Source organism: Myxocyprinus asiaticus, chromosome 37 (genome assembly GCF_019703515.2).
Source record: "Myxocyprinus asiaticus isolate MX2 ecotype Aquarium Trade chromosome 37, UBuf_Myxa_2, whole genome shotgun sequence".
Taxonomy (NCBI): Eukaryota; Metazoa; Chordata; class Actinopteri; order Cypriniformes; family Catostomidae; genus Myxocyprinus; species Myxocyprinus asiaticus.
Genome location: NC_059380.1, coordinates 29,367,911 through 29,390,097, shown reverse-complemented (window position 1 = coordinate 29,390,097; position 22,187 = coordinate 29,367,911). Strand labels below are relative to the sequence as shown.

The 22,187-nt window shown below is 38.7% G+C and overlaps 1 protein-coding gene across 1 annotated transcript; it reads right to left on the bottom strand.

The window, feature by feature from the left end:
• Positions 1–272: 272 nt before the first annotated feature.
• On the bottom strand, positions 273–1,327 carry hoxc6b (homeobox C6b). Its single transcript, XM_051676678.1, has 2 exons — positions 934–1,327; positions 273–594 (listed from the first exon to the last, which is right to left on the bottom strand). Exons 1-2 carry the CDS (start codon positions 1,325–1,327, stop codon positions 299–301), a joined length of 690 nt encoding a protein of 229 aa, XP_051532638.1. The 3' UTR covers positions 273–298.
• Between the last annotated feature and the right edge of the window lie 20,860 nt (positions 1,328–22,187).

Genomic DNA, 22,187 nt, shown 5'->3' with positions numbered 1-22,187 from the left:
GTAAAACAATAGGCCTGTACGCCAAAGATTTTTGGTAGATTTTACCCTGTCCAGTAGTATGTCGTTGAGGTGTGTGTTATTCCAGGAAAGTCTGTAACGTTCTGGAATTAATATGTTTCCATCAACTTTTGGATAGAAGACAATGAAGAGATTATTTAAGCTTTGTCTATTTGGCAGGTAACAGTTTTGGTGTAAATAAATTGTGCCGAACAGTTGAAGTTCAATAGGTAGCATATTTAAATACATATTTAAGATTGTATGCTGTAAATCCCTATATCAGGAGGTAATGCCGTCAGTTTTACACATTTTCTTCTGTCGTCCCCCGTGCTTCTTCTTTGCCCGTTTCTTGACCAGCCCCTAGCGAGCAACTGTCATTGAGTGCCGATGTAAGATTGCTCTCCTTCTTCCATTTCATCCGGCGGTTTTGAAACCAGATTTTGATCTGGCGTTCAGTGAGACACAGCGCACTGGAAATTTCGATTCGTCTGCGCCTTGTCAAATAACGATTATAATGGAACTCTTTCTCTAGTTCTAGAGTTTGGTATCGCGAATAGATTTGTCGACCTCGCCGTCTGTCAGACCCATAGCCAACTCCTGTCAGAAAAAAAAAAAAATGATTTGATTAAAACCGTGTTCCAGTCATGTTGGCTAGCAGCCTATAATTTTACAGACAAGTGACATCATTCTATATTATATTTAACAAGGTAAAAAACAAACAAACAAACAAACAAACAAACAAATTAATAATAGTTTGAGTTATTTTTGTAAGCAATACATTGCTTGATGACAATAGGCAATCCAGCCAAAATGGATTTCCTCTAAAGCGACATGAAGAACTTTTACTGCTGGGCGACAGGAGTTTCACTATTGCTTTATGTGGTAATAAAACGTGGTTTTCCCAGTCGTAAAAAGCAAACCAGTTTCGATACTCACCACTATGCGAGTTCATCCGCTGCATCCACGGATATATTTGAATGCTTCCTTTCGGTTCTTGAGACGCAGTCCTGCCTTGATCTGAATCGTAATTCTGTGTAAGTGAACCCTGTGCTTGTCCAAGGCTTTGTCTGCAACTTGGAAGTACATCCTTGTCCTGGTAGAACACATTTGATCCGTACTCGTACGGTCCCCGGCCGGACCCGAACATTACGTTTTCTTGTGGTGAGTAGAACGGATTGGAGTATATCCGGTTCTGGGCCACGGTGGCGCCATACGACGAGAAATGTCGCACCGTGTCATAGTTTGTCGAGCTGAGGGCAACGTTAGGCAGAACTTCCTGACCACCGCTTAAATGGCATGAGAGCGACGGGTTCGTAAAATAGGAATTCATACCTGCTTTCCTTTACTGTCTTTGCCTCACTCAAGCTTTTTTTCTGTTATTTCCTTCTCAACCTATCTTTTATTAGAAGTGCTGCATAAATACTTTGTAATTTATTTCAGGACCCCAATAAAGACTCTGTGCAGGCAGCCTAATGTTACCAGGTCCTCGCTATAAGATGAATAAGATGACAAAGTCAGCTGACCACTGCCAAAAAAAAAAAAAAAAAAAAAAAAAAAAGCAGCGAGCAAAATGAAAAGTACGAAAAATATCTACTTTTCTTTTCTCTGGTCCAACAGCGTAGGTACCTTAACGCACATGCAGGCACACCCCTTATATTAAGATATTTGATTATTGATTCCCTCCCTCTGTCTCTCTCTTTCTCTCAAACACACACACTGGCATATCATTGTGCGTGTCTCGACCTGATATTGTCTAAATAAACATTTACTTACTATAAACGAGCACGGAGTGAGGTGATAAAAATTATTTAAAGTATAACTAGGTTTAAGGAAAATAAATCGTTTTAGCTTAATAGCATAATCATTGCCAATATATCTCTATCTGGCTCGCCCCTCGTTTATTTTTAAGAGGTAATGTCATGTAATACAGAATTATGTCCACAAGCCCCAGCCCTTATGTAGGATAAACGAGATTAAGGTTTGGTAATAAAATTATCTAATTAGTGAATAGCCTCAGCTACAGTGGTTTGTTAGAAATCGATTAGCATTATTTTCCCCATAGACGCCTAACGAAGTAAAGAGTTAGAGCTGTTACTACTATTCATTTCATTGGATTTCTTTGTTTTTATTTAACATACATGACAAAATGTGTAGTAAAGTAACCTGAAACAAGTGTGAAAGGCAGGGGACAGACAAAAAAACTCATAAAAAAAGTAGTCTCTTAAACGTTCACACAATGATCGAGTGGCCGTCGAAAGAGTGCGTATATTGTGTATTTGTATTGTTTTGCACAGTGATTAAAATTTGACTCATGACAGTTTGCAGAACAAATTGCAGTATTTCACCACATAGCTCTCATGTGTGAACTGAACTGAATATAGTGGTAAAAGTACAATAGCCTAATGGTCTGTTCTTAGATGGAGTGGAATTGTGCAGGGAAATGTCTTATTGCAGACCTCTTCAGTAGAGCGTGGTCTTATGCACAAGTGTCCTCTGAGACTTCGCCAGTGAAACTTTTGTTGTCTCGAAAATATTAATTTCACAGCGTTCACAGAATGCTTAGGTACATATATTACATATGACAGAACAAGAAAATACAAAGAGGAACGAAGCTGGCAAGATGACTCGAGATACAATTTGAAAATGATAAAATTAAATTATTATTATTATTATTATTATTATTATTATTATTATTATTATTATTATTATTATAGTGGTATATACATGAACATACCACTATCCCTTTAAACACTTTTTAACGACCTGACTGCGGACTATTAATTCAGATGACAGGAAAAGAAGGACGTGTGTCCTCAAAAGGAAATATAGTTTAGTCTTGCAGGTGGCTCTAAGACTAGCCAGAGGCATCATGCCCATTAAGACGGTCCCCTCAAAAAAAAAAAAAAAAAAAAAAAAAAATGGTGCAAGAAGCCCCTGTTATAAAGTAAAGGACCATTGATGATAACTAATAATTGATTAGCTAATATACTATTACTATTTTTTATCCAGAACGCTGAAACATGTTTGAGATACCGATGACGTTCCAAAGTAAGATTTCCGTCTAGCAACATTTGGGTGTTGTAAATGGACAATAGCAAAGAACCTGCATGTGTAGCATGCTACTGTCTGTTGAATATTTGTAGATATTTTTCAGATATTCCAATAATAGATATTCCACTGCTTTCGACTTGAAAAAACAAAATATTTAATTACTTGAAATTTTCGCAAGTTTTGTATAATAACTTTTTATATTATGTTATTGTTACGTTTATCATGTCTGTGGACAATATTGCTATCGGTTGGATATGGTTAGTCCAGTTCTTGCACGAGCGTGGCAGTTTAAGAGTTACTGATAGTGCCAAGAAGACAAAGTCACCATTGTACAAGTTACTTCAGACTTTAGCTTGGAAGCTCTCAGTTAGACCCTGTTAAAGACCCAAACGCTGCAGGAAGCTGTTTAATGCGCGAAAACTGCTGAAGACACGAAGGCGGCGTGTCTGTGTGAACGCCACGCCGTGTTCTCTGACAGAAGCTGTGTGTTTGAAAGCTCTCCTTAAACGGCTGCATTCGAGTTAACGTGACGTTTCAGAACGCCGCTTTCTGCAAAATCCCAGAATAAGTTTTTCTTAGTGCACTGCCGTGGTCAAAGTCTTGACAGAATAATATATTTATATTGAATGAAATATATAGAAGCCTTCGCGAAGTCAAATAATGTCCACTCACAGCAAACTAACAAGAAACTATTTTTTGTAACCACAGGTAAATATCTGTAGTTCCAACCACTCAACTTTGCGATGCTGTTTGCGAACGTTTGAAATACGGTTTCGGGATACAACCAAATCTATCAGGTATGTTGGTAACGATGAAGCTTGTGACCATAGTTGGCTAACGATGCTTTTGAGAAACGCACCAGGATTACAATAATTCATTTTTATGAGGTAGGGGGAGAACGGGGCTAGTTATAACACACATTTCAATTTGATTGAAATTAAAACAAATGTAAATGTCATTTAATTTAAACATTTAGTTTAAATATTTCCATACACTCTGGTAAGACGAAACTTCATTTGTTTATTTGTTGGCATATCAACACTGTGTAGACTAGAGAAAATATGCAGCAAAATAAATAAATGAATAAAAAATAAAAAACACTTTGGAAGATATCGTCAAAAGTTAATTTAACAGTAGAAAAAGTAAAAATTAACAGGAAGGTTATTTTTCATCTCTTTTTTTTTTTTTTTTTTGTGTTTATTTAAAACGAAACAAACTTGGCGTCATTTTAATCTACAGTCTCTTAGCTAGCATCTTGCATAGTATTTTAATTCTTAGCTAGCAAGCAGAAGTGACTAGCTTAGTTTAAATCCCAGTTGAGCTGACAATGTGCCCCAATTAGAACAAACTATATGCAATTCCATGCAGTCAGATATATAATTCACATAATTCCTCTTTATGCGCGTGTGCTGTGTATCAATCCATGCATTATTTCTGCCAGTACTCTGGCTTTGTTGTGTATTATTTGCCAAGTGTCAAAACTCCAAATTATTGACAAATGTATTAAATGGATTTTATTGACATATAGTTGTGCTCAAAAGTTTGCATGCCCTTGGAGAATTGGTAATATATGTACCATTTTTAAAGAAAACATGAGTGAGCAGGCAAAACACATTTCTTTTATTTCTTATGGGATTCATATTCAGCTGTAGGTTATAACAGAATGGCACAATCATAAAACAAAACATGGCAACAAAGAAAGAAATGAAATGACCCCTGTTCAAAATGAAAGCTTTCCATGAAAGCATAAAAAATAATATCACTTCGTGTCATGTCTGTCATCAGTCAAACGATCACCACAAAACCAATTGATGGAAGAGTGAAGATCACATCATGAATAATATGCCTCTGTATTGGTCCAAACTGGCTAATGTTTTACCTGTTCACGTTATAGAAATTGTAAAGTCATTGAAGATGAATAATTATGACAAGAAATATAAAAATGACTTTTGGAAAAATGAGTGTCTGTGAATACAATGTTCAATACAATATAAGATTTGCAGTGAGCACATTTGAATTAGCATTTGTATTCACATTTGAATTTGAAGCCTTACCTATGTGTTTTATAATGTTACTTAATCGTTCCCTGAACATTATTTATATGATTATGTGCTTGTGAGACATTTAGCCTACTTGTGGAAAAACCTTAACTTCAGAAAAAAAAAAAAAAGAAAAAAAAAATAATAATAATAAAAAAAATTCTAGTAGCCTATAATTTGTAGGGGGTTGGTTAGTGCATATCGCGGCGCCGTTTTACAGCCCATTCGCCCCGTTTCGTGGCCGGTCCACCGGGAAAAGTCACGGTTCTTCCAATGGCTAGTCCGCCCCTGCTCACCATCATGCCATTCCAAATGTGTATTCTTCTTTCTGCTGAACATGAGCAAAAATGTTTAGAAGAATATCTCAGCTTTGTAGGTCCATTCAATGCAAGTGAATGGTGGCCAGAACTTAAAGGCAGCATAAAAGTAATCCATATGACTCCAGTGGTTAATTCTATGTCTTTAGAAGTGACATGATAGGTGTGGGTGAGAAACAGATCTCCACTTTCAGATGTGAAAGTGAAAGTGCAGATTTAGAGTAAAAAGGGACTTAAATATTGATCTGTTTCTCACCCACATCTCATCATGTCACTTCTAAAGACATAGATTTGACAACTGGAGGTTTATGGATTACTTTTATGCTGAATTTTTTTGTGCTTTTGGTGCAGAGTTCTGGCCACCATTCACTTGTATTGTATGGACATACAGAACAGCAACACATTCTCACTCCCAATTGTTGGGGTGTAATTTTGTCATCATGACTTATGTTGGGGGAATGATTTTCATTTCATTTGAAATCAGCAAGATTTATTCACAGTGGTTAATATTTAGTCTGTTGTTTATCTGTCTATTTAATCTCTGTACACATCCTGCACTGCTGAAGTGACCCATTTCATTCCGGGTGTATTCCGAATCTTATAATAATTTTATGTGAAGAACAAACTTAAATGTAAGTTTTTAGTCACCGATCACGGTCACCCGGTGTCCACCATAACAAGTTTCAACACAAGTTTCGTTATAACACATTCAAAAAATGCCGCCTCAAGAATAATGAAACGGGTTTGACGTCAGAGTGGTTCCCACATGTCTTGTGACGATTACGACAACCTCAAGTTCGGATTTACATTTATTTTTTTAATGAGACGTGCCAGTGGAATCAGGTTGACACAGGATCAGGATGCCTTCATGGAGGGGGAATATTTTTACAGATTAAAACTTCAGTTTCTCTCTGCTACTCACACAATGCCATCGTATGGTTTGGAATATTATTATAGTGCATTTTCAAAAATAAATGATCGTGACTGTTCTTTATCTGCTTGTTACGTCTTATCTGTTGTTGAAAATTGGGGGGAGAGACTGAAGCTGTGTGTGTTTATGTCGCTATGTTTTCAGTCTAATGTGGTGTTCGGATTAAAGTTCCTTGAATGTGCACCTGGCTCCAGCTTCCTCCTTTCCCAATCAAACAGAGGTCTTTCACAAATTGCAGAGTTAATAAATAAAAAAAATGGCAGAATTCTTACAGATTGCTGCTTGTGTTATAACGCCTAATCCCTAATTTAAAATGTAACCCTCCCCTCCCAGATTTCATTGATGCAAAATCATCAATGATTTTTTCATATTTGCCCAGCAATCACATGGTTGACCCTGTGTCATGGTGTACCTATATTGTTGATCATGGTTATCTTATGTTTTTTCATAATGTAGGTCCAAGAATGCATTATGAACATCCATAAGCCTAACCATATAGAGCTTTTAAGGCTGAGTAGCCTGACAGGAACAACTCGGGGCACCTTTCCCCCCATCGCAATCTTGCAAACTCTGTGCGGGAGCAGGGTTGCACGATTTGGGGCACCTTTCTCCCATCACGGTCTTGTGAGCTCCGTGCAGGGGCGGGGTGGCACGATTTAGGGCACCTTTCTCCCATTGCGACCTTGCGAGCTCGGGGCGGGTGGCACGATTTAGGGCACCTTTCTCCCATGGCGACCTTGCGAGCTCGGGAAGGGTGGCACGATTTAGGGCACCTTTCTCCCATGGCGATCTTGTGAGCCAGGGGCGGGGCGGCACAATTCGGGGCACCTTTCTCCCATCGCAAACTTTTGAGCTCTGTGCGGGGACGGCCGAGCAGGTACCCTGTCGTGCCGCCCCAGAAAGCGTTGCCGCCCTAGGTGGCTGCCTATATCGCCTATGCCAGGATCGGCCACTGTACAGACCTACCTCATAAATTATTCAAATACAACAGCCAATGGCTAGTCCCCAAGCATAATCAACAACAGCAGCTGTAACCTTACTTAACATATGATTCTGTGCTTGCTGCAGTCTCAAAATCTTATTTTGGTGGTGATGTGATTCTGGGTAGAAGTAGTATGGATATTAGAAAGTGGTTTAAAGAGTCATCATCATCAACTTCGACCAGCATCAACAGAGTACGAATTAGAGTGGAGAGTGTGGCAGTAGGAGGATTGAATGGGCCTAACGAGACACAGGCATCAGCATCGTCATTGACAGAGCAGCAGATGGGCATGCTAATCCGTGTATCATTCATTCATTTAATATTAAATAAGGAATTCAAAATTGTAAAAACAAAAAAAACGACTTATTTCATTATTCGTTTACAAAACGAATCGTTTTGATGATTTGATTTCACTAATATATGACTTGAATATTTGATTCACACATATGTGTGGTCCTGAAATGCCCCTTTCTTCTAATTGGTCAACCTGCACCATCGCCTTCCTCAATGCTGTGAGACAGAATAAAAGTTCTCTGCTGTTTAATTGTTCAGATGAATTCGTCTCAGTTAATATTACATTCTTTACCATTTATTCTCCAAAACTCGACAAGTATATTTCAGCTGAGCTATCTTTCTCATCGAATAGTCAGACACAGTGCCTACACGTAACCGTAAAATGTTCACTGAATGCAGACTCATGCGATTCAGCACACACACACACACACACACACACACACACACACACACACACACACACACACACACACACACAAACTTGTTTTTATATCATTGTGGGGACTCTCCATAGACTTGCGTGCATTTTATGGATTTTATACAGATCTAAAGATAATTGATATCCCCTAACCCCCTTTTTTTTTTTTTTTTTTTTTTTTTTTTTTTTTAAGCGATTTGAATAATGGGGACACTAGAAATTTCCTCATAAACCACATTTATAGCATAATACCCTTGTAATTACCAGTTTGTAACATAAAAAAGTGCTCATAAACCACCCAAACCCGCCCACACACACACTCACACACAAATATTATTAAGACGTTTATTAAGATTAATCCCTCGCTCTGTATGCCAAATGTCTTCTCACAGTTATCCTTCTTCGTGCCACACAACTTGTTTTATTCATTTATAAGTGGTACCATGCAGTGCAGCTGATCAGTTGGGAACTGGTGGTCCACACTGCACTGGAGAGTCAGCTGCAGTTGGGAATGGCATTTGCAGTTAGGGTGAGTAGACGTCACTTTAAAACCGGGGACAGTTCCGATTTTACAAGTCATGTACCGCGTCACGGTGGACTTACAGTCGGGACACCTTTTGTCCTAATAATTAGTCTAAGGCAGCTATAGTTTGATTGCTTTAAATAAGCGTTTTAAATTGACATCAATGTTTCGTAAATGTATAGTCTTGAAAAAAGTCTAGAACATTCTGCGAATGTCATTCAGACGACTTTTTTCGCTTACAGAACAGGGTAAGGCTAATTTAAGTTTGTGTAAAGAAAAGGCATATATAGGTCTAATATATATATATATATATATATATATATATATATATATATATATATATATATATATATATATATATATATATATATATATATATATATCGTTTGGTAATTTATTTTTTTAATGTTCTTTTCGTTTGGTAATTAATTTAATTTAATACAGGGAATTTTGCCAGCATTTTTCCAAAAGTAAGCTAAACAATAATTTAATAGAATGTTAGTGTTCCAAAAAAGCACACTGATGCTTTTCTTCTAGTATTGTGTATTTATTTTTTTAATTTAAAACATCTTTGTGCACAGAAATGATATGTTTTTTTATTTATTTATTTATTATTTGTGGGCTATTTTCATGACTGCCGTCTACTATTTTGAATAGTATGGAAAAACAACTTTAATAAATAAACTACCGCGATTAAATTAATCACAAACAGTGGCCATTAATTTGTTCTCCGTGCACTTGTAGATGTGTATGATACGAGATATTTGTGTTCCAGGGCACTCCTGGAAGTGTCATATTTGCGGCATCGGATCTATATGCCGTTAAGATCAGTCCATAATCACTTACAATAAATTGGCTTTCAAGGATGTATACAGTCGTCATGATTAACACAGGCTAACGATTGGTGTTAACTCTGTCATGTGACTACATTTTTGCGTTAATGCCAATTATCTTAACAAAAAGTATTTCCAAACCAGTTTTTCGCGACATTTGAAGTATCGACATAGAGTTTATGCGCTAGAGTTAAACGGAAAAATATTATGTCGACAGTTGTGAAATTTTAGCAATAATTTGCTTTTCCATCAGCTTTATTTTAATGCGCTAAAATATTTTTCGCAAAAAATCCTTGGATGGAAACGTCTATTCACCCTATACCCATAAGTGCAATGTTAATTTCTGCAAGCTGTAGATTACTGATAGAGTGTGCGGCCGATGTAATTGCCTCAGCCTGGATGAATATTTAGTAAATATATTATTAAATGTCAAATATATATTAACTTGTGTCAACTCATATTAACTCGTGGGGCTTTTATACATAGTGACGCAAATTTTTTTTCACAACAACACCATGATGTGCCAAGCAGCAAGATTCTAATATATATGGCATGCATAGATTACAGTTAGTGGTGGTTCGGGACAATATTTAATGAAAATTTAGACAAATTTGCAGAGCGATTCCAACTCTAATTCTAGCTGAAGGCAGTATGATACAGAAGACGGGGCAAGTTGACCAATCAGATGAAAGGGGCGTTTCAGTGCCGCTCACATGTACCTATCAAATATTCAAGGCGTAAATAAATTTTTTCAACACTGATGGAAAACAAAAATTGAGCCTTCAACCCCCCCCCCCCCCCGATCTTGTTTATTCCTTTTTAAATAGAAAGTGAAATGGTCAACAGGAAATTAGTTTGTATCTGCTTATTTTATTTATCAGTGTTAAAACCAATAAAGAAAAAAAAAAAAAAAACTTTTTAGTTTTTCATTTATGAATTAAAAAAGAAAAAGGAATGGACGCAAAAGTACACGGACCGTCCCGTGGCTTTATTTTTATTTATTTATTTTTTTTTAATTTCCTATTTTTTAACTTGAGCATTAAATTGAATTACGAAAAACAAGTCATTATTTGTTTTTTAATATTGGTTTTGTAAACGAATAATGAGAAGTCATTTTTTGTTTTTCCGATTTTGAATTCCTAATTGAATATGAAATGAACGAATGATACACGGATTCATGCTATTGCGAATACGTAACAGGTGTTCTTTTTATTGATGTTTCATGGTTTTGGATGTTTTATTATTGTGTTGTTGTATTTGAAGAACTTTTAATGTGGTGATGCATGTTTGTTAAACTATGGGCTTATATGTTACATAAATGCAAATGGGCTGTGGAGAAATGTTTTAATTTATCACAATTGTTGTAGGCTGGACTATTTTGTTTGTATGGCGTTTTGGTGTTATGAGGTGCTAATTTTAGTTTTAATAGGGTGGCACATTTTTTTATGATCTGAGAGATTGACCAAAACAATGTCCACACCACAATACAAGACAACCCAGTCAGTAGTTATAATCGAAATAGACCATGTATTTATAATAAAACATCTCATAACATCAAAACACCTGTATATAACGCATTATTTCTCTGTGTAATAGCCGTCCGAGCGGGGGTCCCCTCTGAGTATTTTGCAGTAGCCCCTGTGCATGACTCATTCACTACAGAAAACGTTTTCTCCTCCGCCATGTTGATTACATCTCCTCACAACGCTGAAACTCCGGTATCAGGTAAGCGCCTTGAGTATGTTTTTGATTACACTGTCTGTTGTGTCTCTCAGCTGTGAGACGCCTTAATGCTGAAGCTGTTAGTTTAACTGTATTTCCCAGCTATAATGTTGTAGTATCAATCCGATAGATCATGGAGTGAGAGACAATTCCGATGACTTCAAAGAAACCGCTTGCTGAATGATGTGGGCTGACTCAATGCACATCAAACTTTACTGGCTCATTACACATAAAAATGGTCTTTTGTCGCCTCCTGCTGGCTAAAATCTTTAAGGTCACAGGGAAAATTAAAAGACACATATCTAGCTCTTTTTACACATCTGCGCTGCTCTTACACTTTAGTTTAGAACGCCACGAACACAAGTGGAGTGACACAAACAGCGAAGTGTCCGAGTGCTGATGGTGTGAGACAGCAGTAGTCATGGAACGTCTCTCGCTCAGTCAGATTTGAGGACTGAAACTAATCTGCCCGATTCCAGCCTTGTTGAAGCACCCCCAGATCATCACCGATCCTCCACCAAATTTCACAGTGGATGCGAGACACTGTGGCTTGAAGGCCTCTCCAGGTCTCCGTCTAACCATTAGACGACCAGGTGGAGGATCGGTGATGATCTGGGGGTGCTTCAGCAAGGCTGGAATCGGGCAGATTTGTCTTTGTGAAGGATGCATGAATCAAGCCATGTACAAGGTTATCCTGGAAGAAAACATGCTTCCTTCTGCTCTGACAATGTTCTCCAACTCTGACGACTGTTTTTTTCCAGCAGGACAATGCTCCATGCCACACAGCCAGGTCAATCAATGTGTGGATGGAGCACCACCGGATCAAGACCCTGTCATGGCCAGCCCAATCTCCAGACCTGAACCCCATTGTAAACCTCTAGAATGTGACCAAGAGGAAGATGGATGGCCACAAGCCATCAAACAAAGCTGAGGTGCTTGAATTTTTGTGCCAGGAGTGGCATAAAGTCAAACAACAGCAATGTGAAAGACTGGTGGAGAGCTTTTTCCAAACATAGGAAAAATCCCCATTCACTTACACTGATGGAATGTTCAGACTATTCAAACTCCAACTGTCAAAAATTCAAAAGTATACAGCCACACAGAAGGCCTTTAATATGCCTTTAGCTGCTCTATCTAATTTACCACTCATACTTTCTATCTATATATATATATCACTCCATCACTTTCTTTTCTGTCTTTACATCACACCACTCTTTTTATTCTTTCTTTCACTCTATCACTTTAACACCCTAGCAACTGCGTACAACCTAGCAACCATTTAGTGCACATTAGCAACCAAAACCCATTGACTGCCATTCAAAATGGCTTAGATGGATATCTCCGGATCAGAATGTCATAGAGTCTTCAACAAATCACATATCTCTACACAAGAACATTGTAGAGACTTCCGGGTTGACTTATTTCACTCAGGATAGCAAGGAGCCTCATTAAGTAGCACTCTGGTAACTGTCTAGCAACCAGAAGGGGTTACCCTAGCTACCAAGTAACAAATCACACCAGAACATCATAGACTTCTTGTTTCATTCATTGGACTCAGGGTAGCAAGGAGCCTTTTGAGTATCACCCTGGTAACTGCCTAGCAACCAAATTAGCTCACCCTAGCAACCAAGTAGAAAAACACATCTATCTATCTGTTTATCTGAGGGTCATTATCTATCTATCTATCTGTCTAAAAAAATCTGAATGTAACTCCTCCTAGAGCTTTTAAGCTACAGGCACCAAACTCGGCACAGATCTTCAGACTAATCCCGAATAGTGTGCTATATCTTTTCTAACTGATCTGAATTACGGTATTCCAGTATCGGACTTCCGTATAGGCCTCATGTCACTTTGACTTCCATTCAAGGTATGATTGATTGATTGATTGTAGGACAGTTTAACACCGCCAACTCTAGAAGCATGTGGCAGTGAATTAACATCATCACAGACTTTAAAGGGAATAAAAACTCTGCCGCGAACACCGCTGCCTCTCTCCCAGATGAGCTAAATACTTTTTATGCTCGTTTTGAGGGAAATAACACCGCCCTTGCGGAGAGAGCTCTCGCGGCCAAAGCTACAGAGGTTAGTTCACTCTCCGTCTCTGTTGCGGATGTAACCTGATCCTTCAGACGGGTGAATATCCGCAAAGCCACGGCACCACCCACAACCGCAAAGCACTGCAAAGGGTGGTGCGAACTGCCAGACACATCATCGGAGTGAGCTTCCCTCCCTCCAGGACATATATAATAGGCAGTGTGTGAAAACAAGCTCAGAAGAACATCAGAGACTCCAGCCACCCAAGCCATGGGCTGTTCTCACTGCTACCATCAGGCAGGCGGTATCGCAGCATCAGGACCCGCACCAGCCGACTTCATGACAGCTTCTTCCCCCAAGCAATCAGACTTTTGAACTCTTGATCTCCCATGATCAAATACATCAGCACTGCACTTTATTACTCTTATATCTCACACCGGACTGTCATAAATTATATTATTATTATATTATATTCTCTCTTAACAACTTACTATCAACCGTCAGCCTGAATGTCAATACAGTACAATACAACCTGTACATTCTATATATACTATATATACTTATTTTATTGTATAATGTGTATTCTATATTGTGTGTATTGTATACTGTACATTGTATGTTATTATTTGTATATTGTGTTGTGTGTAATTATGTGTATATTGGATTTTAAACTGTATTGTAAATCTGATGTTTATTGTAAATTGTCTCATCACTGTCATGACTACTATGTTTCTCGGAACTGCACCCAAGAATTTCACACACTATTGCACTTGTGTATATGGTTGTGTGACAATAAAAGTGATCTGATTTTGATTTGAGGTATGAAAACTTTTTCCTGTAATAACTCCTTTAGAGAATTCAAGCTAAATCCTGTAACTCCAACACACATACATTTTTTTTCTATCTTTACATCACTCTTATTATTCTTTCTTTCACTCTATCACTTTAACACCCTAGCAACTGCATACAACCTAGCAACCATTTACTGCACCCTAGCAACCAAAACCCATTGACTGCCATTCAAATGGCTTAGATGGATATCTCCTGATCAGAATGTCCTACAGACACGAGAGTTTGGCTTGTTTGAATTGGGTGAGCAATCAGTTTTCAAGTATCATCATGGAATTTACTTAGCCTTGCCCTAGCAACCATTTAAATCACATTTCTCTGCACCAGAATATCATAGAGACTTTCAAGTTGACCTGTTTCACTAAGGATGGCAAGGAGCCATGTTAAGTATCACCTTGGTAACTGCCTAGCAACCAGATGGGGTTACCCTAGCAACCAAGTAACAAATCACATATCTGCACAGAACATCGTAGAGACTTCCAGGTTGACTTATTTTACTCATGATAGAAAGGAGCCTTGATAAGTATCACCTTGGTCACTGCTTAGCAACCAGATGGGGTTACCCTAGCAACCAAGTTACAAATAACATATCTCTGCATCAGAACATCGTAGAGACTTCTGGGTTGACTTATTTCACTCATGATGGCAAAGAGCCTTGATAAGTATCACCCTGGTAACTGCTTAGCAACCACATGGGGCTACCCTAGCAACCAAATAACAAATAACATATCTCTGCATCAGAACATCGTAGAGACTTCCGGGTTGACTTATTTCACTCAGGATGACAAGGAGCCATGTTAAGTATCACACTAGTAACTGCCTAGCAACTAGATGGGGTTACACTAGTAACCAAGTAATAAATCACATATCTCTGCACCAGAAAATTGTAGAGTCTTCCGGGTTGACTTATTTCACTCAGGATAGCAAGGAGCCTTGTAAAGTATCACCTTGGTAACTGCCTAGCAACCAGATGGGGTTACCCTAGCAACCAAGTAGAAAACACATCTATCTATCTATCTATCTATCTATCTATCTACCTATCTATCTATCTATCTATCTATCTGTTTATCTGAGGGTCATTATCTATCTATCTATCTATCTATCTGAGGGTCATTATCTATCTATCTATCTATCTATCTATCTATCTATCTATCTATCTGAGGGTCATTATCTATCTATCTATCTATTTATCTGAGGGTGATCTATCTATCTATCTATCTATCTATCTATCTATCTATCTATCTATCTATCTATCTATCTATCTGAGGGTCATTATCTATCTATCTATTTGAGGGTCATTATCTATCTATCTATCTATCTATCTATCTATCTATCTATCTATCTATCTATCTATCTGAGGGTCATTATCTATCTATCTATCTATTTATCTGAGGGTAATTATCTATCTATCTATCTATCTATCTGAGGGTCATTATCTATCTATCTAAATAACTATCTGAGGGTCATTATCTATCTATCTATCTATCTATCTGAGGGTCATTATCTATCTATCTATCTATCTATCTATCATCTATCTATCTATCTATCTATCTGAGGGTCATTATCTATCTATCTATCTATCTGAAGGTCATTATCTATCTATCTATCTATCTATCTGAGGGTCATTATCTATCTATCTATCTATCTATCTATCTCTATCTATCTGAAGGTCATTATCTATCTATCTATCTATCTATCTATCTATCTATCTATCTGATAGACCAAATGGTCTTTTAATCTTTAAACTTTGAACTTTTAAAACTAATACTTAAACTTGTAACTACTTCAAACTTAAAACCTTCAAACTTCAAGCTTTTACAACTGTTTCAAACTTTCAGGCTAGGCTTTCTCAAGCCAACATCAAAGTTTGTCTTGACGAACTTTTTTATCTAGTTATGTTTAGAAACCCAGTGAGCAAGCTGAAGTTGACAGTGTCAAGGAACACAAAACTCCATAAGATGTTGGTTAATGGAGGAAAATAACCTTGGGAGAAACCAGGCTCACTGTGGGGGCCAGTTCCCCTCTGGCTAACATCATGAGTATAATGCCAATATTACTTAATTATATATAGTACAAGTCATGGTTTAAAATTATTAAACTAAGTAAATGTTAAGGGTCAGTGTTTAAACAAAGATTTTGAAAGAACTTTAAGATTAATGAGTAATGTCTTTGAAGTTCATCCTGGATTAACTGCAGAAGTTCACATAGATGCATTGTCCTTTGTTAGTTGGCTGATGAAGGTTTTTGTTGGCAGTTAATTTTTTGTCTATGTATTCCATTATAAGAGTGTAGTCCATCATTAGACCAAGGTGATGCAGGCAGAGATCAGTGAGGTGCATCACAGTCCAACCGGCCGGTAATTTCGGTGAGGTCTATCCTAAGTCCAAGGTTCAGGCAATGGCATATGATATATCCCATTTCTTATGGTTGGAGTTGGCATCAGTTCATCCTCTGAAGTCCATCATGATAGACTGAAGTGATGTTTGGCTGGCACCGGCTGCATTTAGTCATCATCACTCAGAGACACATAGCAGTGGAGTCCAACACGAAGCAGGAATGGAGCTGGATTCAGCCGGTTCTGGTGACCTCAGGATAGGAGTCCCAAGGTTGAGACAGGCATACAAGTAGAATAATATTAGCATAGATGCCATTCAATTTATTGCAGAGTTATAGATCATGATCAATGTTTCTGGTTTCTGGTTCCGGCAGACCTAACTAAAGCAGCCTAATTGTGAGTTGATGGATAAATTAGGTGTATGCCTGGCTAAATAGCTGAGTCTTTAGTCTAAACTTTAACTCAGTGAGTGTGTCTGCGTCCCAAACTGTGTTAGGGAGAATATTCCATAGTTTAGGAGCCAAATATGAAAAGGATCTACCACCTTTTGTGGATTTTGATATTCTAGGAACTATTAACTGGTCAGAATTTTGCGATCGTAATGAACGTGATGGAATATAGCGTGGTAGAAGGTCACATAAGTACTGCAGAGCTAGACCATTCAAAGCTCTGTACGTTGTTAAAAGAATTTTAAAATTAATATGAAATTTAACAGGTAGCCAATGTAACGACGATAAAATGGGGCTAATATGATCATATTTCTTGGTTCTAGTCAGCACTCTGGCTGCTGCATTTTGAACCAATTGAAGTTTATTTATTGATCTTGCTGGACATCCTCCCAGTAATGCATTACAATAATCTAGTCTTGAGGTCATGAACACATGAATTTGTTTTTTGGCATCAGCAACAGAGAGCATGTGTTGTAATTTAGCAGTATTTCTTAGGTGGAAGAATGCTGTTCTACAAACTTTGGTAATTTGATTTTCAAAGTACAGATTGGTATCAAATATAACACCTAAGTTCTTCACTGTTGAAGATGATGTAACTACATCCATCAAAAGTCAAATTATATTTTAGTGGCTTGTTTTCAGAGGTTTTTGGTCCAATAATTAGCACCTCTGTTTCATCAGAATTGAGTAAAAGGAAATTTATGGTCATCCAATCTTTGATTTCATTGATACACTCTGCTAATTTGGAGAATTGTGAAATTTAGTCAGGTTTTGAAGAAATATAAAGTTGGGTATCATCGGCATAACAATGGAAATTTATTCCACGATTCCTGATAATATCTCCTAGGGGAAGCATATACAAGGAGAAAAGCAGAGGCCCTAAAATTGATCCCTGAGGCACTCCTGTAGAATTTCCAGCAATAAGGAAGCGGGGTTGCATTCCAGGTAAATAAACCTTTAATGCCTTTTCAGTTCCCCAAACACAGTCTTGGGCTTTTCAGTTTCACAACCGGTATCTCTAGACTCTATCGTTCTCACACACAGGCTCACACTAACAATAAACACTTTCATGTGGTAAGATACTGTATCACTAGCTTTCCAGCTCTGAGATTCAGGGTGTGTGACTCGGTCTCTCTCTCTTTCACTAGTGTTCTCGGCGACCTTTTCAAGCCCATCTCCATTGTCACTGCAACAAGACACATTAATCACCAGGTGATGGCCCTTACCGCTTCCTTTCTCCCCAGTGACAGACACATAACCACATCCCGCTCTACATACCCCCACCGCCCAACTCAGGCCCGAGCAATGTCCGGCCTGCCAACTCCCCCCCATTACTGGAGAGGAAATCAGCCACAACCATCTGCAAGAGGGATAGAGTGAGAGAGAGAACTGAACTGTTCGCCGGCTTCCTGGTAGGTTGCCATGTGGGCTTCGGCCAGCTAGACGGCATCATCCACCGACGTGTGTCAATGGCACTGGACCCATTCCGCTATTCCTCGGGGTAGGCATACTGTCAGCTGCTCCAGCACCATCAGCTCGATGACATCTTCCACTCCGGGGCCTTCCCTGGCAAGCACCCATCTTCGGCAGGCGTCACGGAGCTGCTGGGTGAACGTGAATGGGCGGCCGACGTCGCTCAGGGTGAGGGAGTGGAACCGCTGCCAATGTTGTTCGGGGGTGCGGCCAACCCGTTTCAGGACAGCGGTCTTCAGCTTGGTGTAATCCAGGCTGTCCTCAGCTGGTAGTTGCTGGGCCATGAGCTGGGCCTCCCCGGAAACCAGAGGTAGCAGGTAGAGGGTCCATTGTGTTCGCGCCCAGCCGGAGGCAGTGGCTATCCGGAATGCCTCCGGATCGTTCTGAGGGCCAATCTTGGTCAGGAGCAAGTGCGGCTTCATCGCTGCCTCTGGGGTCATGGCGGATGATCCGCCTGGGGCTAGCCAGCTCTGTAGGGCCTGCCGATCCTCATCCTGGGCTTAGAGGAGCTCCCAGAAATGTCGCTCCTGGGTGAGCAGGGCTTGGTGATTGGACTCCTGGATCCTAGCCAAGGCGCAGATGACTTCATCCAGTGGTGAGGTGTCCATGGCGACCAATCTTTTTCCTTATCCCAGGTTTCGGCACCAGTGTAGAAGTTCCAGCAATAAGGAAGTGGGAAGCGGGGTTGCAGTCCAGGTAAATAAACCTTTAATGCCTTTTCAGTTCCCCAAACACAGTCTTGGGCTTTTCAGTTTCACAGCCGGTATCTCTAGACTCTATCGTTTTCACACACAGCTTCACACTAAAAATAAACACTTTCACGTGGTAAGATATCACTAGCTTACCAGCTCTGAGCTTCAGGGTGTGTGTGTCTTGGTCTCTCTCTCCCTCACTGGCGTTCTCAGCAGCCTTTTCAAGCCCATCTCTGTCGTCACTGCAACAAGACACAGGTGTTACGTATCATTAATCACCAGGTGATGGCCCTTACTGCTTCCTCTCTCCCCAGTGACAGACACATGACAACGTCCCGCTCCACAACTCCATACTTAAATTTTGTTTGGTTTGACAATTCTTCATTTACATAGACAAAGTGGTAGCGGTCTGCTAAATAGGACCTAAACCATGCTAATGCAAGTCCACAAATGCCAACATAATTCTCTAGCCTATTCAAGAGAATGTCATGATATATCGTTTCGAAGGCAGCACTAAGATCTAAAAGCACTTGAAGTGAAATGCAGCCACGATCAGATGATAAGAGCAAGTCATTTGTAACTCTGATAAGTGCAGTCTCTGTAATGTGATGAGGCCTAAATCCTGACTGAAACTGTTCATATATACTGTTTCTCTGAAGAAATTAACATAGTTGGAGGACACTACCTTTTCTAATATTTTCGAAATAAATGGGAGATTTGAAATCGGTCTATAATTAGCCAGTTCTCCAGGATCAAGTTGTGGCTTCTTAATAAGTGGTTTGATAATTGCCATTTTAAGGTTTTAATAAGGTTTTAAGGAGTTAATAATATTAAGAAGAGGTTCTGAGATTACAGGGAATACCTCTTTTAAGAGCTTAGTTGGTATTAGATCTAACATATATGTTGTGGCTTTTGATGTTTCGATAAGTTTTGTTAGCTCTTCATGACCTATGACAGCGAAGGATTGAAGTTGCCCATGAGGAAAATTATGAGACATTGTTTTCTGAGGTAATGTGACATATGATTGCATAATTCCAATTTTATTTCTGATAATTTTATCAGTAAAGAAATTCATGAAGTCATTACTATTGTGCTGCGACAGAATATCTTGTTCAGTTGAGGCTTTATTCATAACCAGTTTAGCCACAGTACTGAATAAACACCTAGGATTGTTGTGGTTATTTTCTATGAGTTTGCTAAAATATGCTGACCTGGCAGCTTTTAGTGCCTGTCTGTTACTACAGACACTATCCTTACATGTATTGCGAAATACCTCTAATTTTGTATTCTTCCAGCTCCATTTTCCAAGCACCTCTCTTGAGAACATGAATGTGATCATTGTACCATGGTGCAGGGCTTTTTTCTTTAATTTTCTTTAATCGAAGGGGGGCAACGCTATCAAGAGAGCTAGAGAAGACTGTATTTATATTTTCTGTTATTTCATCAAGTTCTTCTAGACTTTGGGGCTTACTGAGTGTATGAGATAGATCTGGAAGATTATTAGTGAAGCTATCTGTGGCAGCGGGGGCGTGGTCAAGCGTCTGTCCAGAGAGAGAGAAAGCGGTAAGGGCGCTTGCACTTTAGCTAAATTATGTCTAACACCTTTCTCAAATTACAGTGAGCATGGGGAGAGCGGCATAAAAGAGCCACACCGCCAGCAGACCAGGGAGAGAGCCTGGGTCCAGAAAGTTATTACTGTGAAGCTGAAGAGATTATTATTGTGAAGCTAAGAATTTATTATTGTGAAGCTGAAGAAATTATTATTGTGAAGCTGAAGAGATTATTAGTGTGAAGCTAAGAATTTATTACTGTGAAGCTGAAGAGATTAGTGTGGTCATTAAAAGCCTTACCTGTGAGTGGAGCAACATGCCTCCCGTGTCCTCCTTATCGACTGTCCTTACACTATCTTTAGTGGTCGAAAGAATAGTTCTATCTGAATGATAGCATGGTGTAGATTGAGTAACATTAGCTGATCGCAGCATACAAGAGATGAGGTAATGATCTAAGATGTCATCGCTCTGCGGAAGAATTTCTATAGTATCAACATCAACTCCATATGACAGAATTTAATCTAGTGACAGGTAATGAAGAAGTGACAGGTCATGGAACATGTAATTAATGTCATGAAGGTCATTGGTAAGCATGCCCTTAACTACTGGGTTGACACCAGGGACTTGCCGTCCATATAAACAGGGTAAGCAGTGCTTACCTAACAGAAGAGTGAAAAGAAAAATGACACTATGAAATATTTAAATACAATTATTAATATAAACTACTGTTTTCATTCAAATTAGTCATCTTTCATCTCAGTTGAGCAGCACAGACAGTTATTCATTTATTTGCTTTGGCGCCACCCTCAGGTACAAGCACTTTATGATATGCTTTCTCTGACTTAGATTCAAATCATTGTTTACCGCCCTTTTATTTAACATTATATGTTCATTCAAACTGAATCACGCCCACTACAAATGACCAAGGTAAGCATGCTTACCTAAACGAGTAAGCCAATCAGAAGCTCCTTCCTTCAGTCACACTATCTGTTAGGCTAGATTTTTGTTTTGCATCAACATGTTCAAGTTCACGTATCTAATGCGTTATTAAGCGCTAAAATGGATATAGTGTAAGCATTGACGACCTACGCGGATTTAGAAAAGTTAATTTCAGTAAAAAATTGAGAAAGAGAGGCTATCGAAACTTAAACAAGCAGGCGACTTTTACAACAAAGTGATGGAGATATTCATTCGCAAGGAGAGACACATGGATTTTGTGTTCCAGTAAAGGTTAAGTTAATATGTTTATTAAAAATCTGTATTATTGATACTAGGTCATAGATATTAGGTCATTGTTTTTGGTTATTCTGAGGCTATGAAGTGGTGATCTGGCAATCATGTCCTTCTTGTGTTATGCTCTGTCTGTTTTATAGTTCTAATGTTAGGGCGCAGTGTCTGTTAAAAAAATATATATATTAAGGGATGACTGCCATGTTTAAGTTACATTTGCCTTGTGCATTCAGGTTAAGACTGTTGTCTTTGGTGGTCAGATTAGTTAATTGCTGCTGTCCATTTGAGTGTTTCTGAACTGTGGGAAGAGTGACGTAGTGAAACTAGTAACTTGCAATCTTTTATTTTTCTTTTTGTTGTATGTCAAAACAAGCTCTTCTGGCACTATGGTTCATTGTATGATTTAATGGACATAAACATGCTTGGCTCAATATATGACAATCTTTTATTTGTGTGATATGAGCAATA

Excerpts from the sequence above, each read along its gene's own strand:
- hoxc6b (XM_051676678.1), bottom strand. The coding sequence starts at position 1,327 with ATGAATTCCTATTTTACGAACCCGTCGCTCTCATGCCATTTAAGCGGT. Across the intron at positions 595-933 it reads GCGGATGAACTCGCATAGTG|GAGTTGGCTATGGGTCTGAC; the intron begins GTGAGTATCGAA and ends TTTTTCTGACAG.